Source organism: Scylla paramamosain, chromosome 19 (assembly GCF_035594125.1).
Source record: "Scylla paramamosain isolate STU-SP2022 chromosome 19, ASM3559412v1, whole genome shotgun sequence".
Taxonomy (NCBI): Eukaryota; Metazoa; Arthropoda; class Malacostraca; order Decapoda; family Portunidae; genus Scylla; species Scylla paramamosain.
In genome coordinates this window covers 18,908,642-18,927,360 of record NC_087169.1, presented here as the reverse complement: position 1 = coordinate 18,927,360, position 18,719 = coordinate 18,908,642, and the positions used below count along the sequence as shown (strand labels likewise).

Below are 18,719 nucleotides of genomic sequence, written 5' to 3'. Positions count from 1 at the left end.
AGTGACTCTCTCTCTCTCTCTCTCTCTCTCTCTCTCTCTCTCTCTCTCTCTCTCTCTCTCTCTCTCTCTCTCTCTCACATTAAAATACGACTCTTTTTTTTGTGCTAAGCTGGCAAAAAGTTTCTGAAGCTAAAATTCAAAAGTTTACATTAGTTTGGCGTGCCATTATTATTACTATTATTATTATTATTATTATTATTATTAATATTATTATTATTATTATTATTATTATTATTATTATTATTATTATTATTATTATTATTATTATTATTATCATTATTACTATTATTATCATTATTACTCTTACTTGTACTTTACATTTCCAACAGGTGAATTCAGCCGCGAAAGAAATAAATGTCAGGAATTTACTCTTTTCATAGACAATAAAATGGATGAATATGCAAATCAACTTTAGGACCACTACCATTGTCATTACAGAGAGAGAGAGAGAGAGAGAGAGAGAGAGAGAGAGAGAGAGAGAGAGAGAGAGATAACGCACGGAATAGCTTTAAGATATACTAATAACTCATTACTTGAGATTCTTAATTAACGTAATGTAATCAAGAATGACTGGAGGGATGGAGGAACAATTATCATCATCATCATCATCATCATCATCATCATCATCACTATTACTGAGACAGGGTAGTATTTGCTTTCATCCTCATCCTCTTCCTCCTCTTCCTCATCATCATCATCATCGCCATTACTGAGGCAAGGCAGTGTTTGCTGTCATCATCATCATCACAGCGGTGTTAATGTAAGCAGCAGGAAAGCCATTACGCTAATGACGTTAATTAAAGGTCACACGAACTGAACTGGCGTCCTTCATTGCCTTCATTGGCGTCATGAAGCTAGGGGAAAATTACGTATCAGCATAAAAGAAATAGTCTCCCTTTCTTTTCCTAACATTTTCTTGCTTAGTTTTCGTTTTCTCTGATGAAAAAAAGGTAATGAAGTTTTCTTATTCCTACTGAATTTTTTTTTTATTGTTTTTATTGATTTATTTTTTATTATTTTTGTTAGTAATTTTGTGACGCCTTAGTTATTTTTTTCAGTCATTTTCGTTTTTTATTCTATAATGTACACCAGGTTCTTTTTCTAAATTTCTTTTTACCTTTTATTTATTCGCTCTTGTTTATCTAGTACAAAGTCTATTTAATTCCATTCCAGTCATCAAATAGAGTTGCAAATAACTGAAACACGCCTAAAAGAATATGTAGTTATAGACAGATATTACAGAACATCCAACTGTAGACTTCGTGACTTCATGCATCTTTACAATATTCTCTCCTTTCCCATCAATACCTGTACACCCGTTTTCTTACAAATTCAGGAGGGACTGTGGCCTGGAGCGCTTCGTCCCCGCCTCTCTCGTAGACTCCATGAAGAGGAAAGAGTTGAGGAAGCTGCTCTCCCACTTCCTCAAGATCAACAGCAGCCTCACTACGCCGGGGCAGAAGCAACTGACGGCGCTGCAGGCCAAGCTCCACTACCTCAAGATTATTTCCGACCTTCCCTCCTACGGCGCCAAGTGCTTCTCCACTAACATGAAGGTGAGAGAGAGAGAGAGAGAGAGAGAGAGAGAGAGAGAGAGAGAGAGAGAGAGAGAGAGAGAGAGAGAGAGAGAGAGAGAGAGAGAGAGAGAGAGAGAGAGAGAGAGAGAGAGAGAGAGAGAGAGAGAGAGAGAGAGAGAGAGAGAGAGAGAGAGAGAGAGAGAGAGAGAGAGAGAGAGAGAGAGAGAGAGAGAGAGAGAGAGAGAGAGAGAGAGAGAGAGAGAGAGAGAGAGAGAGAGAGAGAGAGAGAGAGAGAGAGAGAGAGAGAGAGAGAGAGAGAGAGAGAGAGAGAGAGAGAGAGAGAGAGAGAGAGAGAGAGAGAGAGAGAGAGAGAGAGAGAGAGAGAGAGAGAGAGAGAGAGAGAGAGAGAGAGAGAGAGAGAGAGAGAGAGAGAGAGAGAGAGAGAGAGAGAGAGAGAGAGAGAGAGAGAGAGAGAGAGAGAGAGAGAGAGAGAGAGAGAGAGAGAGAGAGAGAGAGAGAGAGAGAGAGAGAGAGAGAGAGAGAGAGAGAGAGAGAGAGAGAGAGAGAGAGAGAGAGAGAGAGAGAGAGAGAGAGAGAGAGAGAGAGAGAGAGAGAGAGAGAGAGAGAGAGAGAGAGAGAGAGAGAGAGAGAGAGAGAGAGAGAGAGAGAGAGAGAGAGAGAGAGAGAGAGAGAGAGAGAGAGAGAGAGAGAGAGAGAGAGAGAGAGAGAGAGAGAGAGAGAGAGAGAGAGAGAGAGAGAGAGAGAGAGAGAGAGAGAGAGAGAGAGAGAGAGAGAGAGAGAGAGAGAGAGAGAGAGAGAGAGAGAGAGAGAGAGAGAGAGAGAGAGAGAGAGAGAGAGAGAGAGAGAGAGAGAGAGAGAGAGAGAGAGAGAGAGTTGGGAAAGTTGTGGTGCAGTGTTGCGAGCGTGATGAAGAAATGGATGAGTTAGTGCTTTCACGAAATCGTTTTCATCTGTGTGGCGAGAGAAAATGAAATTGTGTTTTGGTGGACTGTGTCATTTTCAAGCTGCGCGTCTCTCTTATTTTTCCTTACCGCTTAATATTTGTTTTTTAGAGTGAAATTTTCCTCCCTCGGCTTATGAGAAACGTCAGCAGCCAGGCGTTCACGCATCCCAAGATTTTAGCTTATTTCGAAATAATTTTTACCCCTTTTCATTCACGGATTTATCAATAATGAAACAAAAGAACTTGGAAAACTTATTATTATCATTTGTAGTAGTAATTAATGATGCTGTTACTGCTGTTGTTATTATTGTTGTTGTAGCTTCTATCAGAAATTCAACAGATAAAGAAACATTTTTTTATATAAAACTTAAAAAAAAAAATCTATATATCTGTTATTCCTTCATCACGGGAACCATTGTGCCCAGAAAAAATATTCCAGTAATGCCTCACCGCTAAATTTCCAAACTTTGTCCAGCGAAAACTTTGGCAAAGAATAAGATAAAAAAAAAAGTAGATATTTTTCCTCCTACCCTCCGATTTTGAAGCAGACCTGCCCAGGCTTGGCGGCGCAGGTAAACTCACTTAAAACTTTGCCTTCCCTTAAGTAATTTTTATCCCTCACCATAACTAACCAGACAATTAAGTAACATTAAGTAACATTAAGTACGCACCGTACTTTTTTAATACAGCTTCCGGATTTTTAAATAAGTCTGGATTTAGAAAAGAAAAAAAAAAGTAAAAGTGTCCCTTTTCAATTTTTATGATTTAAAGTTTTAACAAAAAGTGCAATTACTACTTTGATTTTCCTCTCTCTCTCTCTCTCTCTCTCTCTCTCTCTCTCTCTCTCTCTCTCTCTCTCTCTCTCTCTCTCTCTCTCTCTCTCTCTCTCTCTCTCTCTCTCTCTTGTGCATGCATTTCTGGTTCAAAGGGACCCGCGCGAACCTTTCATTATGTTTTTGTAACGAGTTTATCTCGAATTGAAAGCACTCCATTAGTCATCCTGTCAACTGAGCCTGACACATCCATTATTATTATTATTATTATTATTATTATTATTATTATTATTATTATTATTATTATTATTATTATTATTCCTGCTGCTGCTTGTTACTACTACTACTACTACTACTACTACTACTACTACTACTACTACTACTACTATTACTACTACTGTTACTGTTACTACTACGACTACTACTACTACATTTTTTTACCACAATAATAACCATCACTATTCATTACTACAACAGCTACTGCTACACATTTTGTATTACTACTACTACTACTACTACTACTACTACTACTACTACTACTACTACTACTAACATCCTTCCTTACATTTCAGGACACCAATATGGAAACTGTGATCCTGGTCAGTCCTAGATTCGGGATAAGCCAAATTACCGGCATCAGGAACAGCATGGTGAGTACAGTCCTCCTCCTCCTCCTCCTCCTCCTCCTCCTCCTCCTCCTCCTCCTCCTCCTCCTCCTCCTCCTCCTCCTCTGAATTTTGTTTACCTTTCGCCAGAGATACATACTCAGGTTCGTGTGTGTGTGTGTGTGTGTGTGTGTGTGTGTGTGTGTGTGTGTGTTTAGAGGGTTTCATTTGTTTTTTTTTAATTTGCGTTCATAGTAAGAGAGAGAGAGAGAGAGAGAGAGAGAGAGAGAGAGAGAGAGAGAGAGAGAGAGAGAGAGAGAGATTACCCAGGCAGTTAAAAAAAAAAGACCATTAGCTGCAAACAAAAATAAGCTTTAATTCTGTTTTTACACACACACACACATTCTCTCTCTCTCTCTCTCTCTCTCTCTCTCTCTCTCTCTCTCTCTCTCTCTCTCTCTCTCTCTCTCTCTCTCTCTCTCTCTCTCTCTCTCAAAAAAAAAACACTAGACAGAGAGAGAGAGAGAGAGAGAGAGAGAGAGAGAAAGCGTCTACAAATTTGCTATTTCTTCCCCTTTACCTTCCCTTCTCCCTTTACTCTTGTTTCCTCTCGCCTTGCCAAGTGGAATAGGGGAAATCACTCTAGCGTGATTAGGTAGACAGGTAAACAGTTTGTGTGTGTGTGTGTGTGTGTGTGTGTGTGTGTGTGTGTGTGTGTGTGTGTGTAATCAGACGCTACGCAACGTTTAAATTTAGAAGTGCATGGGGAATTTCATGGAAACTTACCATATTTGTGCTTCAGTTGCTATATTTTAATTCCCTTCAATAACAACGCATTATTTTCATTGATTTATGGATTGACTTTCTGAGGATCTTTTTTTATTTGTTATTTATTTATTTATTTTTTTTTCCGATGACAGAAGCTGCGTTTATTTACAATATTTACTGAAGTCACCTGTAAAATGTCGTATTATCTTGTTAATGTCAATAAACTACTTATTATTTTAGGACATCAAAAGTAATAAGGATTCTTTTATAATTTCTCTTATAGACAAAAAAAAAATAGTGACCAGTTTTTTTTTGTTAGATTTTTCCACATTAATAAAAAAATAGTCTTCTTTAGTGACGAATTGAAAGACAAAGGTGAATAATTTTAGTGAAGTAAGAGAGAGAGAGAGATAAAACAGGAAATGGTTAATAAAATATGATAAGGAAGTACGTATTAAGTATATAAATAGAGAGAGAGAGAGAGAGAGAGAGAGAGAGAGAGAGAGAGAGAGAGAGAGAGAGAGAGAGAGAGAGAGAGAGAGAGAAATGCAGCAGCGGAAGAGAGAAAGAAGGGGAGACGCGAAAGGTGAGGGGAAAAGGAAACAAAAAAAAAAACGGGGAAGGAAAACAAGAGGGGGAGGAGAACGGAAGGAAGGAAGGAAGGAAGGGGAAACGGAAACAGAAAAACAATAAAGGAAAAAAATAAAAATAAAAATAAAAAAACTTCAAAGTCACGTTCCTCTTGTCACATAATTCGTGTTTCGCAGAAATAAGAAACCTCCTCCTCCTCCTCCTCTTCCTCCTCCTCCTCCTCCTTCTCCTCCTCCTGCGTCTCTGGGGTGAGATGGAGGAGCAATATAGAGTGAGAGGGAGATATATGGATGAGGTAAATGAGAGAGAGAGAGAGAGAGAGAGAGAGAGAGAGAGAGAGAGAGAGAGAGAGAGAGAGAGAGAGAGAGAGAGAATGGCAGGAAAAAAAGAAAGAGACGTGAGGAAAACTAAGAAGGAAGAGGAGGAGGAGGAGGAAGAAGTGAAATTGGAGTAAAGGAGAGATATGGAAAGAAAAAAGTGATGAGGAGGAAAGAAAAAAAGAAAAAGGAGGAATGAAGGAAAGGAGGTAGGAGAGGGAAACCGAGAAGAAAATGAAGGAAGGAGGAAGTGAAATTTGCGGAAAGGAGGAGGAAATAAAAAGTGTAGATGAGGAAAAAGAGGAAAGATAAGGGGAAGAGATTTATGATGCAGGGTTAGTAATCAGAGAGAGAGAGAGAGAGAGAGAGAGAGAGAGAGAGAGAGAGAGAGAGAGAGAGAGAGAGAGATGACAAAGGGGTGTGAAAGAGTTAAGGAAGACACTCACTCCGTTTTCTGTGGAATTTTAAAGGCAAAGGAAGAACGTTCACGCAAACATCCCATTTTCCTCCTCCTCCTCCTCCTCCTCCTCCTCCTCCTCAGGGAACACTCACGGTAACTATGATTCACCGCTACCTACTCACCTTCCCTCTTTCCTCCCTCTTTATTCTCTCTCCCCTCACCTCATCTCTCTTCTCTCCTCTCCCCTCACCCCTCACCTTTCTTCCTCTCCTTTCATTCCTTACTTTCTGATTCTTTCCTCCCCTCATGTTATCTCCTCTCCCTCCATTCTCTCTGACCACTATTCAACTCTCTCTCTCTCTCTCTCTCTCTCTCTCTCTCTCTCTCTCTCTCTCTCTCTCTCTCTCTCTCTCTCTCTCTCTCTCTCTCTCTCTCTCTCTCTCTCTCTCTCAATAGGAAGGTTTGAAAAAGATGCGTTACTCATAAAATTTTTTGGCGGATCAGGTAACCCCGTGTGTGTGTGTGTGTGTGTGTGTGTGTGTGTGTGTGTGTGTGTAAGCTGGGTGGAGGAGGAGGGGAGAGGAGAAGAGTGGTCGTAAGGTAGGCGACGGGCAGGACGACGGGATGGAGGGAAGGAGGAAGGGGGGACGGAGGGAGGAGAGAAAGAGAGAGAGAGAAGGGAAGGGGGAGAGTCGCAGTCTCTCTCACCAGCAGCCCACGTGTGGCAGGCAACCCTCTCCTCCTCCTGTGACGACAACAACAACAACAAAAACAACAACGCAACCAACATCAGAACCAACATTAAGTCAACACCAATTATTTTATCAACAACAATTCTTACAACTTCTACTTTTCTTCCTTTACTACCACCACCACCACCACCACCTTACTATTACTACTACTACTACTACTACTACCACTAACACTACCACTACCACCACCACCTTAACACAAACATCAATCTTCAACCGCGAAACCAGAAAAAAAGGAAAGAAAAATATCAAGAATCTGAAAAAAAAATGCACTTCAGTTTGTTGTGATGTGAACATACAGAAGAACATCGCAGAGAGGTGTTATACAGTGTTCTTTACCAGTTGTGAGCCGTACGTGACACCTGAGCGAACGGAAAGGTGAAGTGACGAACAGGTAATTAAGTTGTTAAGTCATTATATACCTGAGACTTCTTGAACCAGGTGAAGTTGGGAATTATTATTTTTATATTATTTTGTATGTGATAAAAAAAATAAGGCTAAGTGAAAGTTGAAATCCTTGAATGTATGTTAATTAGTTTGCGTTGTTAAGGTGTTCAGTACTAGTATTAGCGTGAATGTGAAGGTGAGGTGGTGTTGGGGTGAGCGGTGATAGTGGTAGTGAAGCAGTGCAGTGGTAGTGGCGGTGGTGGTGCAGATAGTGATAGAGGAAGTGAATGAAAGGATGAGGGAAAAAAATCGATGAGGGAAAGTATAACAAGCATGTAGAAGAAAGAGAAGATGAAGGGGGAGAGGAAATGGCGACGTGGGGAATGAGGAAGGGTAAGAAAAATTAAAGAGATGGTAGAAGGGGAGAAGGAATGGATAAGGGGAGGAGAAATAGGGGGAGGAGGAGGGGAAAAGGGGAGATAGGAACAAACATACACTTTCCTTGTCTTAATTAGAGCCTTCACGCCCCTCAGTTGATCCCCCCACTCTCTCTCTCTCTCTCTCTCTCTCTCTCTCTCTCTCTCTCTCTCTCTCTCTCTCTCTCTCTCTCTCTCTCTCTCTCTCTCTCTCTCATCCTGCCTGCTGATTGGTGCAAATATAACAACAATATGACGTCATTGTTATCCAGAATTCGTTGTAACTAATTTTCTTTTTCATTTCGCTTCGCTTTAAAAAGAACATATTAGCCTTTTTCTATTTAATTTTTCGTTGTTTTCTTTTTATTTCCTTTCCATTTTTTGTGTATTGTTTTATTTTTTCATTTTTTTTTTTCTCTTTTAACACCTTTCCATTTCCTTCTTTGCGTTTTATTTATTTATTTGTTTTTTTTTTCACGATTCTTCTTTATTCTTTTATTAAACATTATCATCCTCATTATTTACCGTTCCCTGTTTAAAAACCTTCATATTTATCTTTCATCTACCTGCTCTCCTCCTTTGTTTATGCACTGTTTATCCCCCCTACTTATAATCCTCCTTTCTCCACGTCTCTCTCTCTCTCTCTCTCTCTCTCTCTCTCTCTCTCTCTCTCTCTCTCTCTCTCTCTCTCTCTCTCTCTCTCTCTCTCTCTCTCTCTCTCTCTCTCTTAATACACCGTCATTTCCTCTGGCTTTATTTCGGTCTCAGACTAAATATTCCTCTTCCTCCTTCCTTCCTTCCTTCTCTCTCTCTCTCTCTCTCTCTCTCTCTCTCTCTCTCTCTCTCTCTCTCTCTCTCTCTCTCTCTCTCTCTTAAGGAACGTTGTGGAGTTGAAAATATTAATGTTTTTTTCGTTTTTTTTTTTTTTTTTCTTAAGGGTTTTCGAGTTTTTGTACCTCTCTCTCTCTCTCTCTCTCTCTCTCTCTCTCTCTCTCTCTCTCTCTCTCTCTCTCTCTCTCTCTCTCTCTCTCTCTCTCTCTCTCTCTCTCTCTCTCTCTCTCTCTCTCTCTCTCTCTCTCTGTGTGTGTGTGTGTGTGTGTGTGTGTGTGTTCGAATTTTAAGCCTCACCTTAAAAAAAATTATCTATTTCTGAGTTATCTTTACATTTTCTTTTCTCTCTCTCTCTCCTTACTACTTTTATTTATTCTTTTTATAATTTCTTTACATTTCTACCTCCAATAATATTTTGCTATACATCCTTCACTTTCCTTTTTTTTTTTTTGCATACATTTTATTCATTTTTTCATTCGTATAGTTTCTCATATCGGACATTTCTTCATTTCTTTCCACCCCTTTTTCATTTCACACCCGTCCCTTCCCTTCATCTTTTCATACGAGTGGACAAACAAGACAAACCCTCACCCGAAAAACATATACATGTGTTTCCCCTGCATAAATCTTCTTTCACTGGATGCGACGGGAGAGGAGAGACGGAGAGACAAGGGAAGGGGTGGGATAGAGGCAGGAGGGGGGAAGACACGAGGGGAGTGACAGGTAGTGAGAGAGGTGAGGGGAACTTAAATATATATAGAGAGAGGAATAAGAAGAATAGATTTTTTTTTTTTTTTTGTAGAAGTGAAAACATAGTTTAGAATATATTTTTAAATCTTTGCACTCTTCTCCTTCCTTCGTCTCAATTTTTTTTTTCATATTTTCTTCTTTTCTCCTACTTTTTCTCTTCTTGTTTTTCTTCACCTTTTTTCTAACCTCCTCCTCCTCCTCCTCCTCCTCCTCCTCCACTCACACCCTCACACTCCTTATCACCTTTCCACACCCAACAACAAACATAAAGCCAACATTTTTTTAACAAACTAACAAAAAATACAAGAAAACACACAAAAAAAAAAAAAATACATGAGTTAGGGTAAGAACCCATAAGAGAGGGAAGAGAGAGTGCAGTGAGAGGGAGAGAGAGAGAGAGAGAGAGGAGCCATCTTGTGGGTATATATCTCTCCAGGGACGCTGTTAGGGAGGTGGGGGCGCTTCTCCCAGGTTCTTACTGGTCGTTTGGTACCCCCCGTCACCACTAACAGCATCAATTATCTCCCTTTGGCGGCTTAATACACTGAATAATGGAGGGCAGCGAAGCCAGTGGTCGTGTGCGATTTGGAAGTTGCGCGTACCCTCGTTTTCTTTTAGCACGTTCTCTCATTTTTTAAAGGGTCACTCGTGTGTTTTCGATGACCACGGCAATAGGGATTAATGGTGGTCCTGCTGCTCTTCCTCTTCGTCCTTGTCCTTTTGGTTCAAGGTGACCATTAAGGGAATCAGAGAGAGAGAGAGAGAGAGAGAGAGAGAGAGAGAGAGAGAGAGAGAGAGAGAGAGAGAGAGAGAGAGAGAGAGAGAGAGATTGAAGAGGCTTAATGAAGATTTCTCGTAAGATATAAGATGGTGTTAGTTTAGTGAAGTTTTGAAAGGAACTACTTACCTGCCTTTCCTTCACTATTTAATGAAGTGCCTAAGATCATTGTGTTTAGGATTTGAAGATGTAAGGGTGAAATAGATTTACCTCTCTGTATTTTCACTCTGAGAACTTATAATTAAGGTATTAAAAGAACATGTGGAGTCCAAATTCAATTAAGATTTGCTCGCATTAATGAATTTAGTACATAATTTGTTACCTTTTTTTTTTAATAATGCAGGATGAAATATTGAAATGAAAACACTCCAGAGTATCACCTTCATATGCAGAGTTCACATTTGTTTGGAAGCAATGTTGTATATTAACTAACAAGGCATTTTTTATTAAACCTGTATTGTTGTTCATGTAAATAAAATGAATACTGGGTTAAATATCCAGTCGAGAGAGAGAGAGAGAGAGAGAGAGAGAGAGAGAGAGAGAGAGAGAGAGAGAGAGAGAGAGAGAGAGAGAGAGAGAGAGAGTAATACCGAGAGTGAGTATAATACAACGAGGCAGGCATAGTAATGAAAAATCGCATTAATGTAAGAGTCCTCCCTATCATGCCTCATCGTCGACTATTCCATCCATTTTCTTTGAGGCCCGTTTTCTTTCATGTTCCATTACCTCCTCTCTGAAAGTCCTCTTGAAGCCTTTGCTCCACGTCGCCTCTCCCGCTCACTCTCACGCGCTCACGCTCACCTGCAGGCCTTTTTGTGTACTGAAATATGTTGAACGTGCACCGGGCGGCCATCTTACGTTGAACAAGCTTATAGATCGCCAGAGAGAGGGAGGGATGGGATGATGTGCTCTCTCTCTCTCTCTCTCTCTCTCTCTCTCTCTCTCTCTCTCTCTCTCTCTCTCTCTCTCTCTCTCTCTCTCTCTCTCTCTCTCTCTCTCTCTCTCTCTCTCTCTCTCTCTCTCTCTCTCATTCAGGGCATCATCCCAGAATAACTCAGGCGGGGTAAGCAAAACATACGGAGCGCATTCTCTCTCTCTCTCTCTCTCTCTCTCTCTCTCTCTCTCTCTCTCTCTCTCTCTCTCTCTCTCTCTCTCTCTCTCTCTCTCTCTCTCTCCCTCCCTTCTTAGTTACGGATCCTATACCCCCTTTCCCTCTTATCAACACCCCTCTCTCTCCTCTCCCTTTCTTTCTTTCCTCTCTCCTTTCCTTCCTACCCCTCCCTCTGACCCTGACCCTTGCCTCCCTTCCCGTGACCTTTTTTAAATGACCTTCGTGCCTCAGAATCTTCTCCCTGATCCTAATGTCTGTGATTATTCCCGTTTTCTTTATTTCTTTCGTTCTTTCAAATGCGTACGTATGTTTTTTTGTTTGTTTGTATGGATGTATTTTTTTCTTTCTTTCTTTCTTTCTATCCCTCTCGGTTATTACATTTTCTTTTTCTTTTGTTATCCCGTCAGAATTTGAGAATGCGCATGTAGATCGTGAAATGTTTACTAAAATGCGCATTTAACTCGCTGAACAGTTGTCAGAATGCGCAAACGACTTGTTAAATGCCCGGCCAAATGCGCATCTCGATCGTCAAATGCTTTAGAACTCACTATGCGTCTAACATGTTGGAAGTTAATCTAGTTTTTTTTTTTTTCTTTCATTCACTAATATTGTAATGATTTTTCCGGTACATTTTGGTTTGTACTTTTTATTATTATTATTATTATTGTTATTATTATTATTATTATTATTATTATTATTATTATTATTATTATTGTTGTTGTTGTCTTTCCATTTCATCTTGCCTGGGAGCGTTGATTGCAGAGACACGTGAAAACTTTTACCGAGCGAGTAACGGTGTCATTGAAACAGCGTGCATTTCCGTCCCCCTTTTTGAGTGTGACTGAGCGTGTATGGGGCTGATGTGAGCGTTGCCTTTGATTATAGACTGCACGTAGAGTGACTGAAGCTATTCTCACCTGGCGGCGTAGCAACTTTGGTGACAGAAAATATAAATGTAAATATTCTTGTTGTATTTGAATTGAACTGACGAATATGATAACAAAGTGAGATTTAGATAAACGGCGCTCAAGATAGGAAATAAAATTAGGGTTAAGTTGGAATAAGAATTGGTTAGGTTTGGTTTTGTTAGGTTCAGGTTAGGTTAGGTTAGAATAATTTGTTGAAATATATAGGGATAGGAGAGGAAAATAATTAAGATTATGTTAGGGTAGGTTATTTGAGGTTATATTAGTGTAGAAAGAATAATGCATGATTAGTTAAGAGGAGGTTAAATTAGAGTAGTTTATTAAAAGTCAATTAGTATAGGCGGAGATTAGCGTGGCTAGTTAAGATTAGGTTAGATATTATGATAGGTAAGGATGATGCTTATACTTAGCTACAAATAGATTAGATTAGGATAGTTTGTCAAATTTTAATAATAGGATAGATAAAGATATATAAACTAACATAACTTACTCAATTTTACCTAACCTCACCTCACATTACCTAACTCATTCAAAAAATATCACGTGAGTCTTGAGTCTTCCCTTCCCTTCGTCCTGAGCAGCAATAATAATAATGTTGAATGAAGCACAAATGAAACTCGCGCTTCGCTCACTAAAGGGGAAACTTTGTTCAATTTGGCCTAACAAGGAAGCGACTTTCGTTTTTCACGGGAGTAGGAAAATGCATGAGTTCAATAAAGCACGTTAGAGAGAGAGAGAGAGAGAGAGAGAGAGAGAGAGAGAGAGAGAGAGAGAGAGAGAGAGAGAGAGAGAGAACGGAAGATGATCAAAGAAAACTGGCGATACTCTTGCTTACAATGGGTGACTTATATAAACCAGCAGATGGGAAGACGCCAAATATAGACCATCTCTTTCTCCTCCTCCTCTCCTCCTCCTCCTCCTCCTCCTCCTCCTCCTCCTCCTCCTCCTCCTCCTCCTCCTCCTCCTCCTCCTCCTCCTACTACTACTACTACTACTACTACTACTACTACTACTACTACTACTACTACTACTACAACCACTATCACCACCACCAACACCACCACCACTACTACTACTACTACTACTACTACTACTACTACTACCAATACTAACGTGCTGCCCTCGTCCCCAGCCGGAGCCCCTGTGCGAGATCGAGCAGGTGACAGCCGTGAGGGTGAGCCGCGAGGACGAGCTCTCCTACCGCGTGGAGCTCTCCCTCAAGGACCCAGATAAGGAGGTGAGTGTGCCCTTTGTCCTTAGATTTCCTTAAGTGTGGTCTCTGCCCCCCACTTAGAATTCAATATGACCATTTTTCTAACCTTTGCGTCCTTTGAGTGTTTTTTTTATCATTACTTATTTATTTATCGTTCTTAACATCTTATTCTGCCCTTTTATTTTATCTTTGGCATCGTTTTGAATTTTTTTCCACCCTTTGTCGGCGTCAACATTCCTGGCTTTTTTGTTATTATTCTTATTATCTATAGCACCTATTGCAAGTAATTTAAGTAACAGAATTTCTATCGTGTTTTTCTGAGGTACTTTTTTGTGTGTGTGTTTCCTTTTCTTATTTACTTTAACTTCTTAGCCTTCACCCTTTAGCCTTAGCTTCTCCCAGCACCATGACAACGCCGGGCACGTGGAATATTGACATAGAACAGTAAACTCAGCAAAAAAAAAAAAAAAAAAAAAAAGCGTTAATTATTTATTTTTTGTTTATATCGATAAAACATTAAATTATTTACCTATTTTAAGATTTACGTCTCTTTAACACATCATTCAATTAAAAAAAATAATCATGTTGCTAGTATCATTATTATTATTATTATCATTCAGGTACAAATTATTAATATTGTCATTTGAGGAAAAATAATTACTACTATTATCATTATTAATCCACAAGGCCACATGTGCTATTTGTCTTCATGAAACGTCCTTTAGAAAAAAAAAATTGTCATTCAAGTATAAAATAATTGCATGGCTATTACTACTATTATTAAATTTACAAGGTCACACGCATTATCTTCATGAATGACCGTCCTTGTTGTCACGGTGCCTGGGAAGAGGTGAGGTTACTTAGTGTATTAATATGCCGCCCACACCACCCCTGCCGCGGCTGTCAGAGGGAAGCCAGCGCGAGGGGCCGACAGGTGAGTCCAGGCGAGGGCCCTTAATTAAGGTATTACAGGTATCGGAGTAACAGGTGAATAATTTATACCAAACACGTTCCATCGTCATTCGTTTTATTCAAGGTCAAATTGATTTTTTTTTTTTGTTTTATTCATTTATTTGTTTATGTTTGTATGATTATTGTCGTTATCGTCTCTCTCTCTCTCTCTCTCTCTCTCTCTCTCTCTCTCTCTCTCTCTCTCTCTCTCTCTCTCTCTCTCTCTCTCTCTCTCTCTCTCTCTCTCTCTCTGTCGAGTTGCGTGTTTGTATCAATTTACTCGTGTGTGTGTGTGTGTGTGTGTGTGTGTGTGTGTGTGTGTGTGTGTGTCTGTGTGTGTGTGGTGGTGATATCCTACACAAATCCTCTTGTTCTTAATTTTCCCTTAGTATTATTTCGCAGTTAAATTAAAGGAAAGACAGTGAAAGGAGAGAAAATATAATGTGATACGAAAGAAGTAAGGAAATTATACTAAGTGAATTTCAAGAGAGAGAGAGAGAGAGAGAGAGAGAGAGAGAGAGAGAGAGAGAGAGGATATGCAGCGAGTCTTAAACCTATTACAGAATGGAAGATTGTCGTGAATATCGTGAAAGTTAATATTCCTGATTGTCAAGGCTGGAGCAGTGACCACCACCACCACCACCACTACCTCCTCGTCGTCCTCCTCCTCGTCCTCCTTCTCCTTCTCATCCTCCTTTCTTCCTCCTCCTGCTTCTTTTCCACTTCCATTGTGTTCCACTTCTTGTTCCTCTTCCCACAAATTTTTTACCTCACGATACGCTCCAGAGAGAGAGAGAGAGAGAGAGAGAGAGAGAGAGAGAGAGAGAGAGAGAGAGAAACTTTTGGCCAGGTCATATCGGTTCGTCTTTTTCTTCCTCCTCCTGCTCGTACTTCTCCTCCTCCTCCTCCTCCTCCTCCTCCTCCTCCTCCTCCTCCTCCTCCTCCTCCTCCTCCTCCTCCTCCTCCTGTCGTCATTTGAGACAAACAAAAGGCTAAGATGGATGAACACTCTCCTTCCCTCCTATCTTCATCCTCCTCCTTCTCCTCTTCCTCTTCCTCTTCCTCCTCATTTCTTTCCTCTCTCTCTCTCTCTCTCTCTCTCTCTCTCTCTCTCTCTCTCTCTCTCTCTCTCTCTCTCTCTCTCTCTCTCTCTCTCTCTCTCTCTCTCTCTCTCTCTCTCTCTCTCTCTCTCTCTCCATCATTACCTTTGTCCTGGTGTGGCTGGGAGTGAGGTTGGTTGATGTATAGGTATTGAGAGAGAGAGAGAGAGAGAGAGAGAGAGAGAGAGAGAGAGAGAGAGAGAGAGAGAGAGAGAGAGAGAGAGAGAGAGAGACGTAACGTGCATATTTATTTTAGTTTTGCTCTTGTGAAATTAGAAACATTGTATTTTTTTCGTTCTGCTTCGTTTTATCATTTCTTTTAAACATTTTTTTTGTTATCTGTTATTGTTCTTTATCATTTGTTACATCCATTTCTTCCTGTTCCTTCTCTTTCTTTTTTTCCCCTTAATTTTTTTTTCCTATATCCTGTTCCCTTTCCTCTAGTACCACCTATATCTCCTTTATCATTTTTGTATCCTGTTTCCATCAGTCACTACCAACCTATAATTTCTTTGTATCCCTTTTCCCCATCTTTTGTTTCCATTTCTCTTTTTACCATCTCTCCTTTCTTTTTTCTCCCGAGCGTCTGAGAAACACCATTATCTGTCTCACCTTTTCTCACCTGCCTCGTCTTAAATCTCCCTCTAATTACGTGGAGAATGATACCGACTCCTACCTGGCCTTGTCTCCCACGTGTTCTCCACCTCCTCTTCCTCCTCCTCCTTCCCTTACTCTCCTTCCTCCTTTATCTCCCCTTTTCCCTCACCTTTCAGCCATTTCCCCCTTCCTCTCCTCTCTTCCCTCCTCTCTTCAGCCTCCGCCACCTGTCTTGATTACCTGTGTGTGTAGGGGGTTGTTATTTACCTGTGTGTGTGTGTGTGTGTGTGTGTGTGTGTGTGTGTGTGTGTGTGTGTGTGTGCGCGCGTGTGCGTGTGTGAATATAGTTTGACGTCAGGCTGCTTTTGATGTTTATAGCCTGTTGGATGAGATTATGTGAAAGCTGTGTGTGTGTATGTGTGTGTGTGTCTGTGTGTGTGTGCGTGCGTGTGTGCCAGTGCTCCAATCTTGTGCTGCATTTAATAAATAAGAAATACAGCCTCGTACTAAACATTTCGTACTGTGTAATATGCAGCAAACTTTATTTTTTAGTACAAATTTAAAATGTAATGGAGCGGGGAGGGAGGGAGAGGAGAGACAGACAGACAGACAGACAGACAGACAGACAGTAGGGGTAAACAAGGACGGGTGAGTAATGGGGTAGCGGTCTTTAATTTTTAGAATGGGGTAGGGAAACTCTTTATTTTTAGAACCGGAGGGAGAGGGAGGAATGGAGGGATGGAGAGAAAGGTGGCGGTGGTGGCTGTTGTGGATCCTAATGACTCCTGCTGTGAGGGTGATTAAAAAAGATATCAGTTAGTATTGATCCTGCAGAAGGGGACGGAAGGATGAAGAATCTGCAGGAGGGAAGGAAGCATACCAGAGGAAGGTAAGGACAGGTAAGGAGGGAAGGCGGTGAATTTATTAAGGGGTAAAGGTGAGGCAAGCGAGCGGAATTAGTGGGTGGAATGTGAAATGAAGGAAATGAAAGTGAATTGGAAAGGTGGGGGAGGGGGTGGGGAGAATGTTTATGTATATTTGAAATGTTGCGTTGTGTTCCCCTTTGTTTCGTGGCGTATTGCTAATGAGGTGGTATTGAATGATATGCTAATCTTCCCTTCCTTCTCTCCACTGTGTTCAACCTTCCTTATTTCCTCTCTTATCCCTGTTCTTCATTTCTTCCTCCGTTCATTCACCTGTTTTTCCCTTCCTTCATGCAGCTGTCCATTTTCCTCTCCTTCATTCCGCAAGATAATTATAACACACACACACACACACACACACACACACACACACACACACACACACACACACACACACACACACCAATGCAGTTATCTCCCGCGGCGTTCCTCACCTTGAGTTAATTAGGCGTGTCCCACCTGATGACAGAGAGGAGATCCCACACCTGACCGCCAGGGAGGCACCTGTTAAAAGGAGCAGGGCAGGCAGGTAAACAGAAAGGCAGGAAGGAGGGGATGACGAAAGTGGAAGAAGAAAGGGAAGTGTGGTAGAAGGGAAGAAGAGAAGGGAAGAATGAATGTTAGAAGAGGGAGGGAGGGAGGGAGGAAGGACAAACCAGAGGGAAAGGAGAAGAGGAAATAATGGTAGAAAGGGAAGGACAGAAGGAAGAGTAGGAAGGTTTACTGGATGAAAGAAAGTAAGGAAAAGAAGGGAAAATAAGTGAAGGTAAATGTAAGAGAGGGAGAGGTAAATGTATTGATAGGTTAAGTTTGAAAGAAGAATAGGAATAACAAGACACTGAAGGAGATGCGAAGGAAAATTTTAAAAGATATAAGGAAGAAAAGGAGATAAAAGAGAGAAATAGGAGTCTAAACTATTGATGTTTTTTTACACTTATAATTTTTTGTTTGTTTGCTGCGCTCTTCGGATGAGAGAGAGAGAGAGAGAGAGAGAGAGAGAGAGAGAGAGAGAGAGAGAGAGAGAGAGAGAGAGAGAGAGAGAGAGAGAGAGAGAGAGAGAGAGAGATAAGTAAGAGTAAGCTTTGATCAGGTATAATTAATAGAATACCTGGAAGTGATATTAATTTCACTGCTCTTTATTTTCATTCTCTCTCTCTCTCTCTCTCTCTCTCTCTCTCTCTCTCTCTCTCTCTCTCTCTCTCTCTCTCTCTCTCTCTCTCTCTCGATCAAGTAGAGAAATGAAAAAAGGTTACTTAATTTAGAATTTCTCATCATTGAATTTTTTTTTTTTTTTTTTTTGCATTGTTTTTTGGATATAAGAACTTAGCGGCAATTGTTCCAAGGAGTTAAGTTTCCAGGCATGAAGAGGAGGAGGAGGAGGAGGAGGAGAAGAGTGAAAGGAGAGGAAAGGAGAGGAGTTTGAAAAGAGAGAGAGGAGTCGGTAGGTAAGAAGAGAAGAAGGTTAAAAGAAGAGGGAATTAGGATGGAGAGAGGAAGACAAGAGGAGGAGGAAGGGGAGGGGGTACAGGAAGGATAGGAAGGAAGAGGAAAATAATGAGAAGATGCAGGGTGAAAATTAAAAGTGGAGGAGAAAATATGCAGAAAGTGACGCAAGGAGGAATATTAAATTTTATACTTTTAAACTCGTGACATATTGCAACATTTAATTTATGACGTAATGAATAGCGTACTCTACTATTCCTTTGTACAGAGGAACGTTTGCTTCAGGAATTAATAAAGGTACATAATTTGGTGTCTCGCACGTACCCTAGACTCACTTAATCCTCGTAATGACCTGGGAAATGTTACAGCCGAATTTTCCACTTCAAAGATAAATGTTTTTAGGTTGATTTTCCTTCCCTTCTTTGTGTCTGGAACGTTACTATTAGACACGAATGGATGAATAAATGAAGTGAATAAATATATCAATAAATAAGTAAATAGGTGCCACATGCTTTCTGTTGTATAGAAAAAGAAACTGGATATATTTTTATTTCAACCCTTTCCTGTGAGAATATATGAATAAATACCTTCACTATCACAAAGAAC

At 40.5% G+C, this 18,719-nt stretch overlaps 1 protein-coding gene across 7 annotated transcripts in view; it reads left to right on the top strand.

Moving 5' to 3' along the window:
• Window positions 1–18,719, top strand: part of LOC135109831 (uncharacterized) — a 264,130-nt gene that overhangs the window by 142,810 nt on the left and 102,601 nt on the right. For all 7 annotated transcript variants that reach the window (XM_064021548.1, XM_064021551.1, XM_064021549.1 and 4 more), the window contains exons 10-12: window positions 1,337–1,556; window positions 3,827–3,904; window positions 13,019–13,123. In XM_064021548.1, coding sequence (XP_063877618.1) covers window positions 1,337–1,556; window positions 3,827–3,904; window positions 13,019–13,123 — 403 coding nt within the window. The remainder of the gene's footprint in view (window positions 1–1,336; window positions 1,557–3,826; window positions 3,905–13,018; window positions 13,124–18,719) is intronic.